Source organism: Xiphophorus maculatus, chromosome 12 (genome assembly GCF_002775205.1).
Source record: "Xiphophorus maculatus strain JP 163 A chromosome 12, X_maculatus-5.0-male, whole genome shotgun sequence".
In the NCBI taxonomy this organism is placed as follows: domain Eukaryota; kingdom Metazoa; phylum Chordata; class Actinopteri; order Cyprinodontiformes; family Poeciliidae; genus Xiphophorus; species Xiphophorus maculatus.
In genome coordinates this window covers 18,769,722-18,795,575 of record NC_036454.1, presented here as the reverse complement: position 1 = coordinate 18,795,575, position 25,854 = coordinate 18,769,722, and the positions used below count along the sequence as shown (strand labels likewise).

The following is a 25,854-nucleotide window of genomic DNA, read 5'->3' as shown; positions in this document are numbered from 1 at the left end:
ATTGCTGCATCAATGACAAAAGTAATGAGTTGGCTTATGCTGAATCTGACATTACTGTCATAAACTTGCAGAAAAAGGATTGAAGGACCAAACTCGTACATCGTCTTTCCATAAAAAGTCCAAAGTTGCATTGAAGAGATGTCAATTCTAACTGAGAGGTCATTAATAAATAAATAAAAATAGAAAACAGGTTTTATTTGTGGAAAGTAGTCTGTGAATGGTAGGTATTTTTATTCAGTCTGACATTTTTAAAATTTATAGACATGACAAATAACCACTGTGCTAAAGTTACATGAAAAGGTTGCTTTACTTTTTAAATCATTTTATAAACAACAAACCAAATGCTTCTTCTGTCCAAGTTCACTTTGCCATATCTATGAGACTCTGCAAAGACGTGGGAACCCAAGTCTTCTCCCCTTGCACGAACACAACCCCCCTGTCTATGAAGATCACAATACGTCCAAATGTGTAGAGCTGCTTCCCCTCGTGCCGTTTGCCCACTAAGGGCATGAAGACGATGTTGTTCTCCTCTGCTTTGGTCTGAATGAGATCTTTAAAGTTTGTTGGCACACCAGTACTGATGCCTCTATGAGCCACACTCTCAGCATCCCTGCGCTCCTGCAGCGCTTCGTATTGGAAGTCCTTCCGTCTTTCTGTCTGTGTGAGATATGCAATGTTCTCTCTTGCTCCTGGTTGCATGTATCCCCCTGTGGTTGCAAAAGTGAACAAGTGTTAAAATAGGTTTCAGTGGAAAGACAAGCTGAGATGCAATAATATCTTTTTAAGGCAAAACAACTTTTTAAAGGTTCTTCAGTACATATTTTAAAGGAATATGGACAATGTCCCATACCTGAAGACACTGCTCGGTTCATGATGTCCAAAGCTTCGTTGAATTTCTCTTTAATTAGTGGCTGCGCCAACAAGACGTCGCTGTACATGCTTTTCCAGCCGAGGTACCACTTAGTAATTTCCTCATAGTTTGGACTGTTGCTCAGCCACGAACACAGCACCTTTAACCAACACAAATACATACCATTAAAGTTATGAACATATTATTACTGACTAGAAATGCTTTTCTATAAATCCCAATAAAATTGTAGAATCAATGGTCTAACCAAATCACATCCTGTTCCTATAGGTGACACTCCTGGATCCCTAAAATATCACTCAGTTTTTAATTAAGTAGGAAAATTATATTTGTAAAATGACTGAAGGTAAAACAATAACTAGTTAATATACTAAAGTAAAAGTTTGTTTATATTATTGAAACTTTGAGATTTCTTTATAGGTTAACAAATCTGCACAATTGAGTTTTTTTTTTAACTGGATGTCTAACATGAGGTGTCCCTCATATGATCTCCACTACTAATTGGCTGATCAGTTCCATCTGATGTCTCCTCCCCAGGAAGTGCGTAGTGCTGAGCTGTTAAGTTTGTGCAGAAGACAAATTTTACACCTATCACTCTGTTTTTTATTTTAATGTCATAGGAAGACATGATGCCGTACGAAAGTAGCACTCCAGAATTGCCTTACTACTTTTACTCTGCAGTATTTCACAATAATTTCCTTTCCTAAATTTACAATTACATTTACAGTTGCAGAATAAAATTAATATTGTTTGTCTCTGTTGGTAGTTCAACTTTTTTGATTGGAGTTTAACCATCTTTGATTGTAAACAAATCATAGTCCAGAAAAATATATTGAAATTTCCAAATTTCTTAATGTTATTTAAACTACTTGCATCTCACGACATAATTAGCTTAATAATGTACAGACCTGAAGATGATCTGTTTATGTGTCCATAAGATCTGTTTTATTCCAAGTGCATTCACTAACCTGCAACCATTTGGGAAAAAAGTTTTTATCCAAAAGCGAGACCAGGCTGGAGGGGGACAGCATGCCTTCCCAGTCCATCACCCAGTGAAATGGGTCCATCTGCTGCTGGTGAGGGTTGATAACCAGCTCTTCCAGACACAAGGCTTCCCCAGTGCACAGAAGAGAGACTACAATTAGTAGCAGCCACAACAAATGGAGAACAACGGGCAGCAAAGTACACATTCATTAATGGATTTGCCAAACATAGTCCTAAGCATCCCTGTGGACTTACCTAGTTTAGGGATGATGTTTTTCACCATAAAGGCCTCCCATGCTCCTGCTGTGAACACATTCTTCCATGGCTGCAGGATAAGGCGGGCTGAGGCGTCGCTTGGATGCCACCGTTGCAAAGCGTTGGACAGTTTGCTCCTGATAGGAGGGTAAAGAGGCTCCAGGCGGGCTTGGAGCAGAGGCAGCCAAGGGTGGATCCAGGAGTGAATCGGGACGGTGTCGGTCAAAGGGTTCCAGTTATCCACCTGTTTCAACAAGGAAGAAGTTCACTCTTAATATCTGTCTTCTGATGCTGATATTAGGGAGAATACACAATCATGTGAGACGGTCTTTGTCTTGCCTCTCGCTGCAGTCGGGGTAAGATCATCTGCTCCAGCAGCTGATCCAGGATCCACGGGGGGAGAAGTGGGGCCCACAAATCCAAACAGTCCACCATTGGCCCAACTAGTCGAGGCTGCCAGTTGGACACACAGGAGCGCATCACTGGGATCCACACCTCCCATAACAGTCTGGATGAATAAAAGTACATCAGACACTTTACAAACACAAACTAAAATATAGTGACAGAAGTTTACATCCTTTTATAACCAGCACAACTGCTGTTAAATAAGGGGTTTTACTACATGTTTATAAACATTGACACAACTTGAATTTTAAAAACAAGAATTAATTTTACATATTTTAATTCACATATTTTAATTCTCTAATCTAAATAGGATTACATTTATTTGGAAATTTATTTGAAATGCATACACATTCGCCCCTACTAAAAGTCTAATAAAAACAGCTATCAAATATATCAGAATTAGGCCAGTTTTTCATGGATGCAAAATTTATCTGCAAGTTGCTAATTAGGATTTACCTAAATATCATTATTTATACATTTAAGATTCCACGCATAATTTTAATGCAATGGGGATTAAAGAATATCATCAAATTCTAACTTGTGCGCTTACTTTTTGTATTTAAAATTCTCTAATTGTGTGATTACTCCACCCACAAAAAGAGAATAATGTTTTAAATGCTTTGTTAAAAGCCCAAAATTAATAAGAAACTCACGTCAATTATGACTAGATAGAAATTCTGTTTGGCACAAATTCTTCACGAGGCACATCTGAGTCTCTCTTTTTTGTTAAAAATCACCTGTGGTATGGATCCATGTTTGAATGTGGACCGCTGGAGTGCATATCTTGGGACTCGAGGATTGCTCTCCATTGACCAATATCTTCCAGACAGTATGAGCTGTCCTGAAATAATCAGACAAACATGTTGGCAGGACCACTTAAAAATGTCATCATTTTCTTTAGCGATGATGATAGTAGAAGAATACCTTGAGAGGGTCCCAGGAGGAGAGTTTCTCTTTGAGTAACGGGTGTACAACAGCGACAGCCAGGTCCCCCAGTCCCATTGTCTTGTACTCTTCATAATAATCAGTCTGCAGGGTCTCAAACATACGGGCACACTCCTGAACAGAGAGGAAGAAGAAGTGATTAAAAGAATAGGGTTGGAACTATAAAACTCAAAATGCTTGACGATAGAGGCTCTACAGTGTATAATCAGTGTAACATAAACCTGCAGGGTTGGCCCCTCGCCCGGCGCCGTCTCCTCCGTAGGAAATCGCTCCACCAAGGCCAACACAGTCTCCATTCTTTTAATGGCATCCTGCTCTGTGTCCAGTCGGCTCTGCAAGGCTCGAGATTCGTGGCTCAGAGAAACAACCACGTCTTTTTCATGCTGCAAACGCCTGGCGGACTGCAAAACATGCACCAGGGAAAGAAATTAGGCTTAGAAACCATTTGGTAACTCTTACATTTGTACCTCAGATTATTAATGTTTTATGAAGATTAAGTCTTGCTCTTGCTGAATGAACTTCACTGTTTCCCCTCACCTGTAAAATGTCCTGCTCTGTGAGGTCTATCAGAAGCTGCAGGTTGTGCTCGAGCTCAGGGAGAGCAAAGCCAGATTCTTTCTGATCGCGGGTGGCCAGGCTTGGTGGGGCTTCATCTGGAACGCTGTGTTTGTTGGATATCTGGCTGTAGCTGTAGTAAACCTTCTGCTCTCGGCCAGTCATATCTATGACCTAATCCAGGAGAAACATGGGAAAATTACATTTAAGATGCCAAATAGCAGGGTTCAATGGACTCATGTTCAAGATATTCATCCGCAAACTCTTCATTTTGCTCCAGAGATAGTATGCCCAGTGAAAAATGAACATTGTGACATGTATGACTCATTCGCTAACACATAAACAAAAAATACTGCTTTCTAAATTTGATGAGTAAGAATCCATATAAAACCATTCAAAGCTAGCAATGACATAAGAGAGAGAAGAGGAATAAATAAGGATGATTTCAATGCCCGAAAAAGTAAGAATGCATGCATTCCTTAAAATAACTTTAAAATATGTATTTTAAAGTACACAAATACATACTTTATTTTAAAGTATGCAAGGGTATACTTTACAAAATACCCTGGTGTGTGAGGGCCATAAATGTGAGTGCAACTTTATTTTTAAGCTTAAACACAATAGCCCAACTCCCCCAAAACGGTTGTGTAATCCATGTGAACATACATGAAGGAATCCAATCTAAGACATTGACATACCTTGACTTGTGCCAGCTCTCCTGCAGATGCCGGTGTGCCCCGATAAGCCATTTTACCTTTAGCTTTTAGCTCATCTGCGGTTTTGTAGGAGTACTTTGGTTTCTTCTTTCCCACAGTCCCAGCCGGATCCTTACGCCACTGGCCTAACTCTTTCTTAAATTCCTTTAAAACAAAAACAAATAACGTTAAAGAGGCTCTGCAGGTTATGAAAAGCAAAAGCAATAGTGGATATAAATGGGAAAAGTGTGAATGGCGACATCTGTTCCAGTAGTTTACCTTTTCCTCCTCTTCCTCAGAGTCAACAACGGGGAAGTCCTGAAGACTCTGCTGAGTTCGTTCATTGCCATAAGCACCGACTGCTCCTTTTCCCTTACGAACTTTAGCCTCAATGGGATTCACGATACCTGCAGCAATAACAAGAGAACTTCATGTTAAAGTTTCCCAACTACAAAATGTAAACAAAATTACACAACAAGACAATATCACTGTCAGTTCTACTCACCTTGAGCATTCTTGCCCAAACCTTTTCCTGGCTGGTAACCCATTTTCTGCAGAAGCTTCTGTCCAATTCCCTTGGTGTGCTTCTCCCAGCTTCCAATGCCTTTACCAGACTGTATGCCACCTGCAAACCTCTGGGACTGATTCCCACCAAAAGTACCCTAGAAAAACAAAGCATTTTAAAAGAAGGTCTTGCTACTCTTCCCTATATTTTCTTTAAATGAATGGTTAGCAAATGGACAAAATGCAGACATAAATAAATTCACCATCTGAAGTTTTTTGGGAGCCGTCGCACGTGGAGGAGGTGGTGCTGGAGGGGAATCATCATCAGAGTCATCAGAACCTCCTTCTTGTTGCTGCTGTTTCTCCTCAGCTGCAGTCTTACGCACACCAGCACTCACAAAGCTCACTGGAGTAGTGTAGTCTTTAGACCTGGAGGAAAAAAAATGTCACAACCATTTTCAGTGCCTTGAATAATGTATCAGCTCAATAGAAATGTTCCACATTTTGTCCAACTACGAATTGTTTTGTTAGCAGAAAACAACATGTTTTTTTAAAACTAGAAAATAGAAACATTTCTGCTGACGACAACAATCGTTTTAGCAGATCCAAGAACTTCCGGTTTACTAATGTTACATCAAATGTCTATATATTTTAATAAGTTTAATAAGTTTTACATGCTAGGCCAACATAATGTTGTTTGCTACATTTGTATTCAGCATATTAAATAAAATCTAGTGTAAAAAATTTTATTCAGATGTCAACTTATTTGCAAATAGAGCCTATTTGTGTGTAATTAATGTCAGCATGAATTCAGCTGATCTGTGAAGGCCTCAGCAAACATTAGCTAACGAACAAGTAACACAGCAGACAAGTCAGGGAGAAAGTTGTGGAGAAGTTGGACCTGGGTTAGGTAGTAAATGAACATAACAACATTTTAAGATTTTTATTTGTATAAAACCAGATCTTCAGTTTGTGTTGGTCTGACATATTAAATTAAAGGTACTTAGGTTAGTGGTTGTAATGTAGGAAAAGGCCGTGGGTATTAATATTTTTTTACAAAACACATTAACTGAACCTATTATTACTTAATAGAAATGGGCATAGATGCCACTACCTCTTGCCACCGAAGCTAGGTCTCTCATCCTCATCTGAATCCCTGTCAGCCCAGATCCCATAGGTGGCCTGCTCCTTGGTCTGTCTGAACCTGCGACGCTCCGGGTTGAATTCATTGGCCAGATCCCAGTCTGTCACCTCAAAGCTCTCTATCTCCACACCTTCCTCCTCCTCCTCCCTCCGCCCGTAAAGGTGAGACATGGACATCTAAATGTTGAGGCAAAAAAACACAAAAAACAAAACAGAAGAATATGTGAAAATTGGTGACCTGATGGTAATCAAAACTTGTGGTTGAAAACTGAGGGAAAAAAAATCTTGTACTTGTGTTAAAAGTGTCAGAAAAGACTGCGTTTCCCTTCAGAAACAATATAAATCTTACTGCTTCAGACTAACAACTAGGATTACAAATAGGATATTATTTTTGTAGCAGCAATTTGCTCATAGTTAACCACAATAAATAAAATAGTAACAAAAAAGGGTTAAAAAGTTTATATATATATATACATTGCTATTTAGCGACGACAAATAATTAGGCGACGTGAAAGCTAATGTTAACTAGCAAAATCTAACGTGGGACATAATCTATACGTCTGTACGTTAAAACAATTTAAACTGGAAAACACTGAATATTTTATCATACTTACGTTAAAGTTTATGTAATATTCTTATTCGAGATCAACAACATGTTTTTAAAAAAAATTAGAAAATAGAAACAATTCTGCTAACGACAACGATCGTTTTAGCAGATCCAAGTACTTCCGGTTTACTTCCGGGTTACGTCAACGTCAATTCTTGTACGTAACGAAAGCATAGACATGAATACGAACAAAATAAAAGTCTTTGTTTCCCCGACCTACGTTTTAAGTTATGTTTTTACTGTTAACAACTGAATTGTTCTTTTATTTTTTACTTCAGTTACTCTGTTGAGAAGCACGAAAATATATATTTTTTGATGATCAAAAATTGAATATTGCCTATTATATTATATTATATTATATTATATTATATTATATTATATTATATTATATTATATTATATTATTCAGCTTCCGTATATTAGATAAACAATTTCTAGTATTCTGTGTCTATATTTCAGAGCATTCTGTAAATTATTTATTTTACTTTATTTTTTTAATTTTGCTAATTATTTTGATTTTAGTTACTTCGCATCTGTGCACAAAATGTTACACTAGGTTATTTTGCGGCTCCTTTGATTTGAAAATGACGTGACCCCGGAAGAGGAACTTCTGTGTTGTTCTCAAAATAATCCCTCGTGCCAGCGGCTTCCCACCATAGACATGTATACGCTCTCCAGCAGACAACGATTGCAATAAAAATATGCATCATAAAATATACCTTTTATGACATTCCTGCACATATTTCTGCATAGTAATATATAAATGTCGTCGGATTCTGCAGAAGAGTGGCAGGTAGTAAGACGGGGAAAAGGTGCATCAAGGAAATTTCGATCTCACCAACAAATCCCCTCTGTATGTCTTCAGGAGCAGCTGGATGTTGAGAAACTTGTCAGACGGATCAGAGACACAGTGTAAGAAATGAAGATCGTCTGCAACTCAATGAATATCCTCAGTCTTTGAGATTAAATCTTCCCAAAGGTTAGTTTTTAAATTCAGCAGATTACCTTCACACACTTTTAACTGCTTTTATTTCTTCCCCCTTAGGTCTGACCTGAGAGCTGAAGAGATTTGGCAACAGTGGAAAAGTAAGTGTAGTTCACAGTATTTACAGTGCCTTACAAAAGTATTTATACCCCTTGAGCCTTTTCACATATTGTCACATTCAGTCACAAACTTAAGTGTGCTTTGGAGGATTTCATAAAGTGGACCAAGACAAATCAGGGCTTAGTTGGTATGAATACGTATATCAGCGACTGAAGCTTTGTTCTTGAAGGATCTTGCTTGCAGCCTGATGAAAATCTTGTCTTTAGATCAGCTTCTAGTTTCAACATCCCTATCAAGACCTTCAGACAGTATAAAGACTGGAGGCCAGCAGGACAAGGACACCGAGGCGACAGCACGCCAGCAGCTGGAGTGTGTGTGCTATGGCCTCGGCTCCTTTTCTTCATGTGTCTCAGCCCGCTACCAGCTTGCCATGTTGCTGCTGCTACTGGATGCAGGACATGTGAGGGAATCAATTTCATCTGTGTTATACCTCACATTTATTAAATGGTGTTTAATCTAAGATGGTATGCTGTTCTTCCTTTCTTTGTGTAGATTCCCTTGAAGGATTGCTCTCTTTATGATCCTGCATTCTCTGTCGCAGAAAAGGACATTTTAAGAGAGCTGGGTTTGACTGTGCTCACAGAAAATGAGGTTAGTTGTTGGCTGCTTATGCATTTCATTTTTTCAGACTTAGGATACGCTGTTAGATGTATATTAAAGGTAGCTGCATTATATTTTACTACTTAATCAAATCACAGATCCAGTCAGTTTTCTATGTTTTCTATTTATTTTAGCCTGTAATTTATGATAACACTTTAATAGTAGTAGATTAGGCAGACATCAACATTTACAGCTATTGCACCTCGTCATAACTTAATAATAACCATTTGTATGGAAGAAACAATGTCTTATTTTGTTGTATTGTGAAGGAGGGGAAGCGTCTGGCCACTAAGCCCACCTTATTTTATCTAATGCACTGTGGAAAAGCTCTTTACAACAACCTGCTGTGGCAGAACTGGAACCCACACTGTTTGTCTCTGGTTACGATCATTGGAAACTGCTTCAGCGGCATCAGAGAGAGGTGTGTACCAGGAATTAATGAAATGAGACCATATTGGAAATCATGGCTGAGATAAGATGATGTTCTTTCTTCCTTTGCCTGCAGGACTTTCGAGAGGGAATTGAAGCGGGATTACAGCTACATCAACAAAGCTGTGGATTTGTGTGAAGAGAGACTTCTGCCTTGTCCTTCCCGTCTGATAGACGTCTTCAGTGATACAGCAATTATCACTTTTCCTTCAGACCGACTAAACAAACTCCCCTCATCTACTTGGACTGACTCACCTGAACCACAATACCAACATTGCTCAGATTTAGAAATTATACTGAAACAAACATCTGTCTTAGACTCGCGAGAGACAAGTCTTAGCTAACAATGGGTGTTTTTTCAAGCCTAACATTTATACACCTTTTTTAAAATAAATGCTCAATTTGACAGATCAGCATTATTGTAAGTTTATTTTGAGCCTTTTCGGGAGAAGAAAAGAAAATATTTAGTTCAGGTTTGGTTTCATTTAGCAATAATTACTTTCATTGGGTTAGTTTATGCCTGTTATTTTTAGTGTTTTATTTCTGTTTATTGTTAACTACTTTCATATATTTGAATGTTTCTTTTGGTTGAACTGCAGTAGCATTACCAAAACGATTATTTCCGTTCTGTGAAGTTCTGACGACCAACATTTTCTGCAAAAGCTAACTTGACAGGAACCAGGGTCTAAATATCAGATATGTAGGATGCAGATTTTGACAAATATTGGCATCGCTACTAAGTACGTCTAGAACTAGTGCGTCTAATTAAACTAGTTAAAAAGGGTAATTGCTAAATACTGAAGACCATTTTGAGGTATTACGTTTTCAGCCTTTTTCTAATTGTTGCAGTACCACTTACCACTTACCATGCTTACCAAGAGAGCATCTGAGAGTTGGCACCAAGCTTTTTTACAGATTCCTTGAGGACCGCTCACACCCACCTGCAAGTGAATTTACTTGGGTAACTTCCAATAAAAGTTGGTAACCATCTTAAAGATTTTCTACTTGCTGCTAATATTTTTTCACTACAGAATGATGGATATTGTCTCATAATTTTTCCCAGATTCATGGGCAGCAGCGATTCATGTTGATGTCTTTCCTTGTTAACATCATGCTAACAGACACCTGTGGTGTTTGATATGACTGTGTTTATTGTTCATAATCATTTCATAGAGTTCCATTAAAAAAACACTTGACATATTCCTTTAGGATAGTCTTGATTTTAAACTCACTATGCTTTCATTTTGTCAAGAAATCAGAATATACTTCTGAAATACGGTTCAAATATTTGCTGGAAAATTAACTTTTTTCTCTCTCTCTTGCTTGGCAAACATAATTTTATCTTTTGTGCTCATGCTAGAGTCAGGAAAAGCAGCAAAAATCAGATTACTTTATTAATAGATGACAAAATTTGTTTAATACAGCAAAGTAAAAAGTTTATTTTTGAAACAAAAAATTGCAGCCAAACAAGTTTCTCACAGCATCCGTGACAGTGAAACATCTCAAACATGAAAGAATACTCGTCTTTGTTAAAAATACCTTCCTGTTGTTTTGAACACGTTACATTTTAAATCCAAGGATAGTTTCATCTTACAGCAGTGCCTTTAGAAAGCTCGCCCCTACAAGCCTGTGTGTGTTTTCAGTGTTTTCACTCTTCAGTTGCTCCATTAGCAGTGACTCCATTTACTGCCTTGCCTCCTGTTCCGTTGCTAGATTTTGAAACGATATCTGCCCAGCTTAGTTTACTACCCAGGGCAGATGGGCTGGGAATTGTTTTCACATCTCCATTTATTTCCCTATTTTTCCCCCCTGAAGCTGACTGCTTCTCACCTTCATTCACTGTCTGGGCTTCACCATCTGCAACTTCTCCATTAGTAGCCACATCAGCTTTCTCTCCATGTTTGCTTCGCTCAGCTGGCTCTACCATATGACCGTTAGCTAAGACACCTGCACCACTGTCGGTAGACATGTTCTCCTGTTGACTCTCTGCGTCTTTTATCTCTGCTTCGGTTCCTTTGTCACCAGCTTCCTTCCCATTTTCTTTATTCAAGCTTTCATCTTCTCTGCTAACAAGATGTGAGTTGACAGGCCAGATTGGGAGCTTGAATCCCAGTTCCTTTGCTGCTGCAGCCTTTCGTTCCAGGTGTTTCTGCTTATACTCCTGGAACCTGTCACTATGAAAACACAAAGAGATAAAAAAAAATTGGTATTGCCTTTATTTATAAATGTAAATCCTCCTATTTTGTGAAAATTTTAATGAATAAAAACAGAAACTTTAACATATCAAACTGAAAACAGGTAGATTTTTTTATGCTTTAGAGAATTTTAATACACCTGGAAATATTACTGGTTTCTGTGATCTTTACAATTAAGATAAATAGTCCACTTATATCCAGCAGAAACCAATATAGTTTAAGCCCAACATATTCAAATTTAAAAATGTGGTTTTTCACAATAATTAATGATTTAATAGTGGACGTAATTCATTTTTCACCACTAGTGACAGGTTGGTCAGGATAGTTTTGTGCCCTCAAGAAATAAAATTAGATTTTGAAAACCATTTGTCTTTGCCTGATATTAAAATGTGCTTGAAATTTTGAAGTATTTGCTGGTGTTGTGACAAAAAACAAAAATACAACAAATCTATGAGAGATAAATATCTGTTCATGTCAAAGTGTAAATAGGAAAATGTTTTTTTGTCTTGAGCTTTACTCTCCTTCACCCAGGTGAAGGCCAAGTTCCTTCACCCATAAAGAACTTGGCCTAGAAAACCTTTTCAATAAATCGAACTACAGATTTGTTGCGAGTCATCTAAATAATCGTTTTTTATTTCTGATTTCACACCACACAGTCTGTTTAGAAATGTATTTACCTGCGTGTAATCCTCCTGATCCCTGTAACCAGAACCATCTGCTCCAGAACAGTTTCAGATGTTGGGCTTAGACACTGAGAGAAGAGCATACAACAACCTGAGCATGTTTTTACACATTTTAGACAATCTATATATACGATCTCTTACATTACCTCAACGGTTTGCTCAGCAGACTCACTTCCTGTCTGCCTGAGAGTGCGTTCTACTTTGACTGCCTGCTTGGTGATGGTCCCCAGGAACTCCTTGCTGCAGCTCGTCTGTGGGTGATCTTCTCCAAACTGGAGTAGAAAGTTAATGTAAGCAGATAGGTACAAAGAAAAGGAGCCCTCTGACGTTTTCTCTCAGTCTCACAGAGTTACGAACCAAGGCTGTAAAGGCAGAGAGGGCTTCTTTCTCATGTGTCATAGCACTTCTGTAGTCTCCTTTACTGCACATCCACTGGGCCAACAGGTGGTGGCTGCACAGAAAAAAATGGAAGCAGTAAGAAAACTTACTCAGTTACAGCCAAATTTCCGATATTTGCTATAATTAACATACCTAAGAGCGGTATTCAGATCAGTGGGGCCGAAAAATGAAGTGTTAAGTTTTAGAGCATTCTTAAGGAACTGTCCTGTTTGATCTTCTGTCAGCACCAGGCCAAGACAACTCTACCAGAAAACAAGTAGGAGAAAAAAACTGAACCATCAGCAAAACCTGTATTTCCTTCTTTGTTAGACTATAATAAATTGATTTGACTTACATCTAGCGTTGCGGTGTGCGGGTGGTCTTCTCCATGGACTGTCAACATTAGCAGACGAGCTCTGAGAAGACATTTCTGAGCCAGGGTCGTCTCCCCTCCAGCATACGCATACACGGCTAGGAGTGCCTATAAATCACACATCAGTGACAATATTCACACTGTGACAACTCGGATGAGTAAACAGTGATGATAAATATCTACATGGAGCTGTACTCACATATTGCTGTATAGTGTTTGGATGGTCAAAGCCAAGCACCCTCTCACTAATGACCACTGTCTTCAGCTGAACACTTCGAGCCTTCAGGACAAAAAAAAGTCAAGGTCGAAATTTAGCTGTTCTTGTTTATAACATCCTGAAATATTTGGCAGTACACTCTCAAATACAATAACAGTGTTGCAAGATGAATTACTGAAGTTAAGTTAGCAATATAGTCATGTTTGCTCTGCCTTGGAAAATACAGGACATTTTGCAATTTTGTCAGATTACAACCACAATTGTAAATGTGTTTTATTGGGATTTTATGTAATAGAGCATCTCCAACTAGTACATGATTGTGTAGTTGAAGAACATGCAAGTAAAAAATTTGAGTCGTGTGGAGTTCATTTGTATTCAGACCCCTCCAAGTTGAGCCTTTTTGCATAGATGTAGACTCCAGTTGTAGCTTTCACTGCAGCTGCAACTGGGAGTCCACTGGACAATGTCTCAAACAACTTTACATTTTATCACTTTAATTTTTCTCCATTCTGTTTGCAAATTACCATAGCCTCTGTCAGGTTGGACAATGAGTTTGTGAACATCAATATATACAGTCTTGCCATTGATTCTCAATTGGATTTAGTTCACTATTATAACCTGGTCACAAAAACATGCTTTGATCAAAAAGTTCTCCCTGGATGTTTTGAGTTGTCCTGCTTCACTGTAAATCTTGGCTCCAGTCTCGTAGCATTTTTGCTTGTTTTCTTTCACGGTTGCTCTGAATTTAGCTCCATCTTCCACATTCAGGGTGATTAGCACTGTTAGTTCTCCTACCATTCCGCTTGTAGGCCAAAACATTTTATTTGGTCTTCTCTCACCAGAGCCAGTTCTTCCACATGTTTACTGTGTTCCCTATACAGCTTGTGACAAACTTGAAATAGAACTACATTTGGCTTTCTTTCAACAATCACTTTCTTTTTGCCACATATCCATTAACTCTAGTTTTGTGGAGCTCAGAATCTGTCAACAGATTTTTCCTCCTGAGCTGCGAATCTCTGCATCTCTGGTAATGCTCTCCTTGGAAGACCTTCCAATTTAGGTGGGCAGCCATGCTTTGCTAGTTGTGCCATACTTATTTAATGTTTAGATGAAAAGTTTTATGAAACGTTGTGTAAATAAATGTGTATTTATACTGAAATTAACCTGCACACAGAGGAACTACATTTACTAACTAATTGACTTCTCAAGGCAATTGTTTGCACATGGTACAGTAAACTTGACATTAATTTTAAAAACATGCATAGTTTTTCCTTTCATTTCAATTATACACTGCTTCATGTTGGAAAATTACTTAAAACACCATTGAAGTATGTTTATGTTTGTGGGTGTAATGTGCCAGAAGGTGAAACCATTTCAAGAGGATACATTGATACTTTGCAATGCACAAAGCAATGTTTTAAGTAATCAGCCACAGCTATCCATTACTGGAAAATGCAACTGGAATACTTTAAAATCTGCTAATGCTCTGTCATTACTGTCAGAAGTTGAAAGGCTGTGAAGTTGTGAGCATACCTCAGCTGCTTTCCCCTGCAGGAAGGTGACTTTGGCCAACAAGCTGTTACAGTTACAGGCCTCAGGGTCCAGATCATCACACACTCTGCCATACAGGTAAGCTGCTTCCTTCAGCTGTTCGTAGGCCTGATCTAGCAGACCTACACACCAGAATGGAGGATTCATAAACACAAGAGTCACTCAAAAGCATGTGTCAAACATACAGTGTACTCAATAATTTTTTCTTTTCTTATAGACATACCCTTCTGAATGGAAGTCTGTGCAGCTCGGTATGCCTTTGAAGCATCAGCAGTCGGCATTTTGATGTGTTTAACGACGGGAAAGATGTTAAGGATGTCGTCAGGACTGAAGGGCGCTTTGTTCTGGTTCTCGAGGACGTAGTCTCTCAGTCTCAGCTGGTGCAGATACAGAGTTCTCAGTGGTGTTTTCAGAGAGTTTGTTGCTTTCAGGGTGTTTCTAATATATGCATTGTGTCTTATCCTGAATGCATCTTTAGAATTGCAAAGTATTGATTCAAAGAAGCAAAACTGAATATTTGATTACCTGCACTCCGGTCTTTAAACAGAATTCTCTCAGCAAAGAGACTTTTTGAAGCCCATAGTTCTCCACCAAGTGATTCGGACTTGAACTATGAGAAAAGGGCTAGGGTTAAGCATTAACTTCACCATTGCTTAACACACAAAGGGGGTGAATGAGCAAGGTCTGTGACTTCTCACCCAAGGCTGTCAGAGATATCATATGTTTCAACAGCGTCTTGGCAGACCAGATTCCACAGCTCAGATCCAGTGAGCATGCTCCAGGGCGTGCTCTCGGAGGCCCCGGCCCCACGGCCACGCCTCCGTGACTTTTTCTTAGCCTCTTCCCCGACAGGAGAGGGTGTGAAGTGATGAACCAAAAGACAACTGAGGAAATGACTGACGGCTGCTGACAGGCTTGGCACGTCCACACCCTACGCAGACATGAAGAGATGCTGAGCTACATTTTCTGTGGAGAACCCCACCGGTTGTTACAGTACCAGTAGGACGTTTACATACACTCATCACGGACAGAAACTGTCGTATTCATTTTGGACCATTACTGGTGCAAGTCAAGGCTTTGTAAGGATGATTCACAACATCTGATAGACATCTGTAGATGTAAGGCGACACCTCAAGTACTGCTTCCTTGTGTGGCATTATAGGAAAATTAAAAGAAATTCACCAAGATAAGGAAGAGACCTTTTTGAGTTTCACAAATCTGGCTCCGGCTTCGGTATTTCCAGATGACTCAAGATTTGTCAACATGCCACATTGAAAAGCCTAGGAAAATTGTACCCATGGATTTCTCAAGTATGAATACCAGGGCAATGTCCCATCAACATACTTTTCAAGGAGGTTATTTGTACCAGATTAGAGTGTTTTGGTTTGAAATGTGTCAATCAACCCCAAAACAAAAGCAAAACACTTTGTTGAAATACTGGCTTAATTTGAAGTCCCCCAGAAAAGAAAAAGTAGTTATGCCAAAAGCAGATTAAAATCCAGCCAGAATCATTTACCTTTTTTGGAAATATATCTGTCTGATAAAAACAAAAAGTGACGTTTTAGGCCAAATGATAGTTGTTACATTTGGAGATAAAAGGTGGAAGTCTGTAAGACTCAGAATGAAATCTGCAACTGTGAAGTGACCAGTGGCAGCATTATTTTGTGTGGATGTTTTACAGGAAGAGGAACTGGTGCACTTTACAAAATAAATGGCATAAAGAAAGAACTTTACACGGGAATATTGAAGCAACATTTTTGAAAATCAGCCAGGAAGTTTAAACGGCTTAACAACAATCTTACAAAATGCGAGTACATACCACCAACTTGGCTACAAGGTATCTTAAAGACAAAAAGTCAATGTTTTAGACTGATTATTGAAAAGCCCTGCTCTCAGTCTAATAGAAAATGCAGAACTGAAAATGTGCTAGAACCAGTTCTGTTTGGAAGACTTAGCCAAATTTACATCAAACTGTTGTGAGAAACCTGCAATAAGATACCCAAAATGTTTGACACAAATCATACTATTGTCAAGGAATGAATGTAAACTTCCAACTGGAAAAGTCTTTTACTACCCATCATGTATTAAGGTTTCCAGACATAAAAACTTATTGGAGTTATTACTGAATGCTGCAAAGTACCTGTAGGAAATGGTTGAACACTCTTTTTGCTGAGCGGGTGAAAATTTCACCTATTGTTGATCTCTGTTTAATATAAATCAGGAGAAAGAAGAACATTATTTAAAAAATAGTCACAATAAGACAGTTTTAAATGTGTGAATTAAATGTGAGGAAATTAAACACACCATTATATGCCTGAGTTGCTCCTTGTGTTCTGACTGGGAAATAGCCTTCACCACGTGCCCCAGGTAGCGGAGGTTGATGCCTCTCTGGTGTAGCGCCTGTCTCAGAGATGCTCCGTCCATCGGCGCCTCATTGCTGTGTAGGCAACACTGCAACTGCAAACACAATCATTAAAACGTATTATGCACTGATTTTGTTGTCCCAGAGAATTTAACTGTAGCACAAAATCTGAAACATTGAAGACACGCACAAAGTCTGGTATCTGGTGTGTGATAATGAAAGCTGCAGCTTCTCTCAGCAACTTCTCCTGCAGGTTTGTTGATGCACTCTCAGAGGGAGGAAAACGTATTCCTGAATGTAAAACACAAGAAATGTACGCTCCAGTAAACATCTATTGTCTGTCTGTTGTTTCTGAGAAGGTATAGTTAAAGTGTATACCTGGAGAGAAAACATTTGGGTTAAAGCGCATCTCAAAGATGATGTCACTAACGGAGCCCACGTCTCTGCATGCAGCTCGTACGGCATCAGTCGCTCGAGAGTCACCTGGGAGAAAAGTAATATTAGTCCAGAATAAAATGTGTGCTTCGTGTTAAACAGGATTTGAATTTCCTTTCACAAGGATGTGGTGAAACACTCCTTACAAGCTGTTGCACATTCTTCAAATCCTCCATTTTCATCCATCTTCTCCTTCACACGTTGGGTAAACTGACAATGTCTGAAAATAAATAAAACATATTAAACTTAATTTTAAAAAAAAGAAGTTCTAACTGAATGTAAAAATTTTCTTTCACATTGGACTCACTTGTGCTGAATGAAAGCCTGCACCAGCTCTGGCCTCAGCCTACAGAGACTGTGAGGAAACCTCTTTGGAAGCCCAGAGGCGCTCTGATAATTCTCTGGCCAACCTTGTTTCTCGTTCCCGTTGCTCTGCTCCTCATTCTCTTTACAGCTTTTGCTGCTCTCTTCCTCCCCAGCAGCTGTCTGACTTTGTGTTTCCTCCTCTGGACAGAAGTTGACATCAACTGGGAAGCTTCTGAATACGTCTAGCAGGTAGAACCTCCCATCAGCCCCCAGCAGGCCCTGAGCATCCAGGGAGGTGAACAGAGGTACCTGGTGACCCTTGGGGGCCACAACAACATGTCTCTGGATGAACAGACTTTTGGCGGCTTGAGCCAATAAAGCTAGCAGCTGTCTACGTTGACGGGATTCTTGGGGCCCTGCGTTAACCCCATAAAGCAAACCTCTGAGGAGAGAAGAAGAAACAGATTTAGCTCCAAATGAACAAGAGAAGTCTCACACAGCTCAAATATAGGTCACAGGTCAGAAGTACCCTGAGGCAGGAGAATCTTTTTGGTCCTGCTCTGAGCTTTCAAACCCAGGGGCCAGACCCTGGGCTGACAGACGCACTCCTCTGTAGTCCACGATGGCTGTGGGTAAAGTATGCAGCCCCTGCAGCCCCTCTAAGTCACTGTAAGCCTGCACACATTTAAGCTCCAACCTCTGAGCTGCCCTGCAAGCAGGAGATCAGAAAATATTAAAATAAAGTAAAGAAAATCCATTAGAAACCCAAAGTCAAAGTTGGAAAATGCCTTGAAATAAATTCCTCTTTTTTTAACAATAGTATAATGTCACACTAAATATTTGATTAAAAATCCAACTTTTAATTTGATTAACTTTTTTCAGAGGGAAAAACTCCACATTGTGAAATACTTGGCATCTGAGGAGATCACACTGTAAGAGTTATGAGTGTCGCACTCCTCGGCATCCATAATAATGCCTACAATTGCAAAAATATTCATCCCCTTTAAAATTTTTCATGTTACAACCAAAAACATCAATGCATATTATCTTAAAAAGTAGTACTATGTTACACAGGATAACAGCTTATTTCATTATTAATTCCTATCAACAGAAAGGGAACAGCATTTGTTCCCTCCTGAACAAATGCATTCCCACAGCATAATATAAAAGTCAGTCTTCAATGTGGGGAACACAGAATGGCATATCACTTCTCTAAGACAAATAAATATTGGTTTTCATGATTCGGGAAACAGCCACAAGAAAATTACAGCTCTCCTAAACGTGCTCATATAGTCTGAAGTATGAATATTTTTCAATTAGCTTAGATCATATGGAAATATGACAAGTACAACTGGTCAAGAACTAAAGTTTATCTTCTTTCCACACACTGCGAGCTGTATTGTAAGGAAGATAAACATCTCCAAAGCTCACTTATAGAGAACTGCAGCAAAGAGTCTCATCTTAGGTTGACAGAGTTTCCATAACAATTTAATGTCCTGTTTTCATGCAAATCTTTGCAAGGAGTGACAGCAATAGTGGCGTCTGCGTAAATATACAGTTTTGTGCATCTTCTCTCCCATGTATGCAAAAAGACTTTAGACTTTTATTACCTGCGACCCCTCTCACCACCAAACACTGGACCTGTGGCCCCTTGACTCATGAACAGGCCACTCCAAAGGAATGCTGGGTCCTCCGGGTTTCCATTTACCGGCTCAACAAAGCCATCTACAACCGTCTCAGCTGCCTGCATAGCAGTCCTTACGAAAGCACTGTTAACCTGAGGCGTGAGTGAAAAATAGGAGGACCGATAAAGGAATCCAGAAAGATGTAGAAACTGTACTTCTGTCACAAGTAAAAAATTTCACCGGCTTATTTCTTACCTGTAGCAAAACTTTGTCTCTCTGCAGCCTTTCTTCCAGACTCCCCTGGGAAAGATCTCTGGCTGCTTGTAACTCCTCATTCCAGTCTGGAGCCTACAGGTGAGACCCACAAAGCAGCTTAGACTTGGTATATTTATGTTTTATGCAATATGTCCACAATTAAAATCAACAGCAAACCACTGCTGTGTGGTGTATAACCTGTGCTGCCGCCTGCTCATCCACCCCCAATCTACTGAAGGTGTTCTTGTGGAGACGAGAGGCGCAGGGAGGTCCGAGCCAGCACAGCGTGTGGTAAGGAGTGGGCATTGCCTCTACTGGTGGCTGTGGTGGCCTGAGGAATGAGAGGCATTATGCAGATTCATATCCATCACACTCAGCCGCAGCAGTTCTTACAGCATCCAGTGGTATTTAATATTACTTACCTGCTTTTGAGAGTGGTAAAGGCTTGTTTGAAAGTAGGACTGACATGACACAGCAAGTCGGTGAGACAGTGACAGACTGGAGTAGACTGTGCAGGACGAGGGTCAAACATATCGTGGGTAGACCTAAACGTAAAAAAAGAAATATGAAACAACATTAACACTGTTCATTTGCAATAACCAGGGACTCTGCAGTGACAAGCAGGTATAGCCGGTATATAGATGGATATACTTGCAGTGTCCTACAAAGTCAGATATATCCTTAGAACATTTACGCATGTCATTTTAATGAATAATTGTTAAATGGAAATAAATTGATTCATAGTTTTCAGATTGTTTTCCAAACAGAAATCTGGTCATTTTGGCATGGCCCTAAAGCAATATTTCATACAATATTTTATTCAATTACAGCTGCAAATCTTTCTAAGTATATCTACCAACTTTCCACATGTAAAAACTAAAATTGCTGCCCATTCCTCTTTGCAAAATACCTCCAGCTTAGTGAGATTGAATCGCCTTTACAAAAAGCCTCTGGACCATTACATGGAAATACTTTGATCTAGACTGTTATGTTGTAGCACTGGCAGTGTTTTAGTGTCCTGTCCTGTGGGAAAGGGAACTTCCTCTCCAGTCTCAAGTATTATCCAGCTTCTAAAATATTTTCTTTCAGGACTGTCCTGAATGCAGCTACATGCTGAAATAATGCTGAAGCTCCATGAGAATTACCACTGAAATCTTGGCAGCTTCTCTGATTAATGCTCTCCTTGTCTGGCATGTTAGTTTAGACAACCAGCAATCTCCTTGTAAGGTTTGCAGATATGTCACCCTTTTTCTACTTTCAAGCCATGCATTACACAGCTTTTCATAACATTTCAAAGCCTGGGATATTGTTTTATAACCTAACTGTGCGTTACGCTTCTCCTCAGCCTTCTTTCTGACTTGTCTTAAGTGATCCTCACTCTTCATGATACTTTGTGCTCAACTATGTTATCTAACAAACATTGAGGAATTAACAGAACTGATATTATTGACAAATAATACACACAGGTGAATTCTATTTACTAATAATTGTATTTAGTAGAATCAAACCAAATATGGCTGAACACAAATAAGTGCACACCGGACATTTTAAAAACTATGTATTCATTTCCTCCAACTTCACAATTATCGCTTTGTGTTATTGATAACACCCACCACCCAAAAAAAGAACCTGAAACATGTTTGTTATTTTTTTTTTAAAACGTGGGATATTTTTGCATAATGATGTTGCTCTAGTATCAAAACACTTAGTTATCTAATTATTGCTGTCAAGTCAGAAAGTAAGATAATTTCTATTGTAACTGTGCTCACCTGTTCAGGAAGAAACCTTTGGGACAGGATGTGATATCACAATGCCGACCCTCTATTGTCACCACTGTCATGTACATGAAGTCTCCCTGCAGCTTCCTGTGTCCTGGTGGGGGGTGCCAGCAGCTGAGGGACAAGTCCTTCAGGTAACTGGGAGCCTGTTGAAACACAGATGAAGAAGAAAATTGTAAACTTGTGCTTTCTTTGGGTCAAACAAGCCAAATTCCCAGACAGACTCTGGTATGAATCCACCTCTGGTTGAGAACTGTGTGGCAGCAGAGCCATAAGGGGTCTTTCTGAGGAGCCAGGCAAGAGGTACTCAGGTGGGGGTCCATCCTGGTTGGCTGATTCTCCCTTTGAATTGCTTAACGAGCGCTTCAGGCTCTTTCCATTTGGTAGGCTCGAGTCTGTAGTAGGGGAGGGAGAGAGATTTCAGAATGAGTCAGAAACCATCTTGTGACTTTTTGTTGCCCTCTTGTTTCAGTGGGCTGTTTCTTTGTGCATTTACCAGGTGTGTGTGTGAGTGTCTCTAGTACGCTTGGTGATTGTCCTTCTCTGAGTGCATCGTGAGGTCCGGACGCTCTCAGCAACTCCACAACCCGAGCCAAGTGGACTCTGGCGGAGTGGGAGGTATAAGGCTCTGCAGAGACAAGCATTAGTTAGCATCCAGTGTTGCCTGACCGTCTTTATGAAAGTCACAGTGATGTGGAAAAAGTCTGCTGAACCTGTGAAATGAACAACATTGCTCACAAAGCATCCAGAACATAGTGGTGAGCAGATGGTTGGGAAAGTTTAAGTCTAACCTTTTAATAATAACATTAATTCATTTTCTGTACCCTTGATGGTGTTAGTACCTGTCTCTTCTTGAGCAAGAACAGTTATGACTAAGTCTTTTGGAGTATCTACCTAAAAGCTTTGGACATCTAGAAACTGTATTTTCTGCCCCTTCTGCTTTGCAACATAGCTTAAATTCAGTTAGACTTAATGGGGAACTTAAATTTAAAATAGGGGATTTAAGGAGACTTAATTTATATGCATAATGTGAAGAAGTTCATGGGATGAGGATATTTTATATTTTTAAAATACTGGTGTAAATTACTAACCAGAATAGGACAAATATATCATGTCACTAGATTTAATTATTACCCAATTGTGCAGCTACAGCAAGAACTCACACAGAAAAAATAAATTGAAATAAGAGTATACCTTCCACCAGGCGAATGAGAGCTCCTGCTTTAAGGCCCTTAAGGCTTTGCAGCTCAGCATGAGGATCCAATGTTGTTCCAGCCAGAGCTAGAGACAAGTTCGAACGTGGACACACCTCATTCCTTGACAGCAAGGCCATTATTGCATCTTGAACGAGCCAAAATGCGTTAACCTACACAGCACAAACACAGAATGGACCTCAAAACTCTGGATCATGAAAACAAAATGAATTTGTGGGTTATGGCTGAGGGTGAAACTAATGTGCCGTCTCGCCTCTCACTGTTGTTCTTGTACCTGCAGTTCAAACGACTCAACTCCTGCTCCTTGGATCTTCACAGGAAACGCTGTGCCCTCATCTTGTTTGATATCAACAGCATCATCTCCGCTGGCTGCACTGATTACATCTGTGAGAAGGAGAGAAACCCAACTAACTGTGAATAATTACAGTGTCTGTAGAAACAGGAGAAAATAACTGAAAATTTCTCCTGGAAAATACCTGGATAGCTGTATCAAAAGATTATTTGAATATAATGAGAAGATATGCTCTGATTTTATCAGTGGTTTGTTTATTTTGTTTATCAAAACCTTTTCAAAAATCCCCTTCAGCTAACTTGAAGAGTCTTAATGAAAAAAAAATGAATAGGACAAGGAAAACATGCCAAGAAGAAGATCAATGGGGCGTAGCTACAGATCTACACACACATGTAGAACCAGAGGCAAAGCAGGACTCGGCGTGTTCCCCAAACTGATCTGTGACTAAACCTGTTGCATTTGCCTACTGATCTTGATGTCATCTCCAGGTGAAATGACAACCACACCCAGATCTGATATCAGCAGACTGTACAATGTAACAAGAGACACAAACCCCCCCAAAATTTGACTTCTTCCATTCAATACTGAAGGCCCACAACACAACAAATCCTGATCTGTGTGTGATTACTGTTCTCTCTACTACAGTAGATTATCTGCCCATGCTGTCAATCTGGATCTGCTTTACTACTGGAAAGCTTCCAGTCAACGAGTAGCCACTATTGGCTGGAGGAACACGCCTCCCCTCTGGAAGCTAAGAAGGCATCATTTATTTTCTCCACAGAAGTTGCTACTTTATTTTAACAGAAAGAAATATATAAAATAAGCTGCTTTGAGAGTCTCATTTCTATTTCTGAAACAGTAGTTTTCATTTTGCCAAAATGTGTCTTGTTTTTTTTTTTGCTTAAATTGGAGCAACTTAGAAATTTGACACATATAAGTGAAAAATTGCTAACAACACAGTGGTTAAAGATGTTTAAAAAAAATGTCTGTAATGTGAAAACATGGCTCTGATTGCTGTTGTTTTTTTATGCATGAATGATCCATAAGTTGGTGTTGAATCACTTGACAAACACTCCTCTGAAGGGTCAACTTTGAGAGACGTCCTAAAAACTTTGAAGAATTGAGATTTGAGATCACTTTTCAAGATTATAAGAAAGTTTAAAATATCATAAACAAACTAATACAAAACTGCCTTGTCATTTACATGTAACTGTAATAACACAAAGCATCCAGGTAATTAAATTCACCACCTTTCAGTTTTATTATGGTGCCAACATTTTATTATTTTACAGGAAAACGTTTGACTCAGTCTAATTTGGAGATGAACCAACACACACTGAACCCTAATTCAATCATTCAACTCTGTAAAAAGGGGAGTGGCAAATGTTCAGAAAGGTGAAGAAGTCATACTGGAGAGCATTGCTCCTTCTTCTCGTAATAAATCTACTCTTTGAAATTGTTATAACTAGATTGTTACAGTAGAGGGGGGTTTAGCTATTTTGAAGGAATGAGTCAGGATCAGGAATGCCCTAAAAACAGAAAAAATGAACTGCACTTTTCCCAAGAGGCTAAAAAGTTAGCACCAGCCATGTTAGAGCGTCAGTGCTGTGCCAGATCTCCCACCCTACTTCCACACATTCTTCACGAAGGAGAAGAATCCACTAAACGGAAAAGAAGGAACAAGAGAAAAACCTGTGATTACAGGGATTACTCACCAGTTTTGACTTGATTTCTTCCTCCTCCTTTCTTCACTTTGTCCTTCATGGCTGGGAGTTTTACTTCTTTGTTACTCCCTAAAAATGTCTTGTCTAAAAACTGCTAGAGCAGAAGAGAGTGGATAAAAGGGGGTCTGATTTGTGCAGCTGGGCTGTGTGTGTGTGAGAGAGAGAGTCCAGCGGAGTGAAAGTAAACGGCTCACTGTTCACGACTGTGACTCATGCACCTCTTTACAAGGCAAACTCAACTTATCTGTTCCCAGTGTGCAAAAAAGGCCACACCCTCTTATTGCTCCACACAGACTGCCTCAAAAACTTTGCTGGACTGGGTGTGTCTTTGTTGTAGCTTCACTCACTCTTCCTCCCTGAGGCATGTTTCACTCCTCCTCTATAGGCCTGCAAGTAGAAGTGAAAATTGTGCACAAAGCTTTTGACATTTTCAGCTTTTATGTTGTCACTGAGTTTTGAAAGTCATTTCAATTTGTCGGAAGAAGACATAATGCAGTGAGACACATCTATTACAACAAAACAGCTAAAATATCTTTTAAACTGCATGACTCCTTCTGCTGTAACATGAAGTCGATCCACCATGCTCACTGTTCGTTAAGTCAGTTTGCAGAAAATACAACAAGGCATGGTTGAACTTCCACAGATGGATGTGTCTCTGTGTGATGTGGTTCCTTGTGATTGTTTAGTGGACTACACCTACCACGTTACGTTTCAGCACACACATACTTGAGAGTGTCTCAGTTTGAACAAAACTGATGATGTGTGGGTTACAAATGTCACCTGTCTGTTATCACTGGTATCCTACAAAATAAACTGGAATAATGTAGAAGTAGGGCAGGGCGTTGTCTAAATTAGCTGTAGTTGTAGGACAGGTAAGTCGAGACCAAGACCAGGTTAAAAAAAAACTAAGTAGACTAAAGTTTATTGACCTCATGACATCTATGCTGAGCATGGAAATGACTGTGCCAGGGGCTCTTCCATAAAGATATAAAATAAGTTCCCAGATGGGGGAGGAAAATTAAGGGGTGGCAGAATTTAAATAGTTTTATTATTCTGTCACTAATCCTACGGCACAAGCCCTAAATTATTCACACCTGGAGAAGCTGAGAAGGGAACAAAAGATTAGAGTGATGACAAGAAGGCATTTCAAAGACTTAGAAATCTCTGCAAAAGACAAGTCATCAAGAATACCAGTGAAAATATACAAAAGTTGCTTAGCAATTAAAAGTATTTAAGTGAGGCTTTTCCATTAGTTATTGAGATAGCATAAATAATTATTGACATGCCATCTTCTGTTAAGATATAGGCTATATATATAGATCAAAAAGAAGAAATATTTTTTTTTTCTGTTGTCTCGTAAGATTTTCCTGAG

The 25,854-nt window shown here is 39.3% G+C and overlaps 3 protein-coding genes across 4 annotated transcripts; 1 reads left to right on the top strand and 2 right to left on the bottom strand.

Moving 5' to 3' along the window:
* Window positions 1-210: 210 nt before the first annotated feature.
* tfip11 (tuftelin interacting protein 11) lies at window positions 211-7,092 on the bottom strand. Its single transcript, XM_014470614.2, has 15 exons — window positions 6,969-7,092; window positions 6,326-6,531; window positions 5,475-5,640; window positions 5,213-5,369; window positions 4,987-5,114; window positions 4,711-4,872; window positions 3,995-4,186; window positions 3,679-3,858; window positions 3,437-3,571; window positions 3,250-3,353; window positions 2,447-2,615; window positions 2,108-2,351; window positions 1,837-1,979; window positions 851-1,010; window positions 211-707 (listed from the first exon to the last, which is right to left on the bottom strand). The coding sequence occupies exons 2-15, from the start codon at window positions 6,529-6,531 to the stop codon at window positions 361-363; spliced, it is 2,493 nt and encodes an 830-aa protein (XP_014326100.1). The 5' UTR covers window positions 6,969-7,092; the 3' UTR covers window positions 211-360.
* A 498-nt stretch (window positions 7,093-7,590) lies between these two features.
* On the top strand, window positions 7,591-10,442 carry srrd (SRR1 domain containing). 2 transcript variants are annotated; one of them, XM_023344162.1, is made up of 7 exons: window positions 7,591-7,753; window positions 7,826-7,872; window positions 8,006-8,046; window positions 8,272-8,465; window positions 8,558-8,656; window positions 8,935-9,086; window positions 9,171-10,442. In XM_023344162.1, exons 1-7 carry the CDS (start codon window positions 7,724-7,726, stop codon window positions 9,436-9,438), a joined length of 831 nt encoding a protein of 276 aa, XP_023199930.1. In that variant the 5' UTR covers window positions 7,591-7,723; the 3' UTR covers window positions 9,439-10,442. The 2 variants fall into 2 exon arrangements, with proteins under 2 accessions (XP_023199930.1, XP_014326111.1); XM_014470625.2 differs by having other exon boundaries at window positions 7,591-7,872.
* Window positions 10,443-10,514: 72 nt separating this feature from the next.
* On the bottom strand, window positions 10,515-24,903 carry LOC102227609 (clustered mitochondria protein homolog). Its single transcript, XM_014470618.2, has 28 exons — window positions 24,474-24,903; window positions 22,741-22,850; window positions 22,447-22,618; window positions 21,749-21,880; window positions 21,493-21,647; window positions 21,244-21,398; window positions 19,897-20,019; window positions 19,673-19,805; window positions 19,475-19,567; window positions 19,205-19,371; window positions 18,124-18,303; window positions 17,596-18,036; window positions 17,435-17,508; window positions 17,232-17,336; window positions 17,044-17,144; window positions 16,796-16,948; window positions 16,632-16,694; window positions 15,190-15,422; window positions 15,017-15,101; window positions 14,715-14,868; window positions 14,474-14,613; window positions 12,923-13,003; window positions 12,706-12,831; window positions 12,504-12,613; window positions 12,330-12,423; window positions 12,119-12,244; window positions 11,967-12,040; window positions 10,515-11,268 (listed from the first exon to the last, which is right to left on the bottom strand). Exons 1-28 carry the CDS (start codon window positions 24,520-24,522, stop codon window positions 10,743-10,745), a joined length of 4,155 nt encoding a protein of 1,384 aa, XP_014326104.1. The 5' UTR covers window positions 24,523-24,903; the 3' UTR covers window positions 10,515-10,742.
* Between the last annotated feature and the right edge of the window lie 951 nt (window positions 24,904-25,854).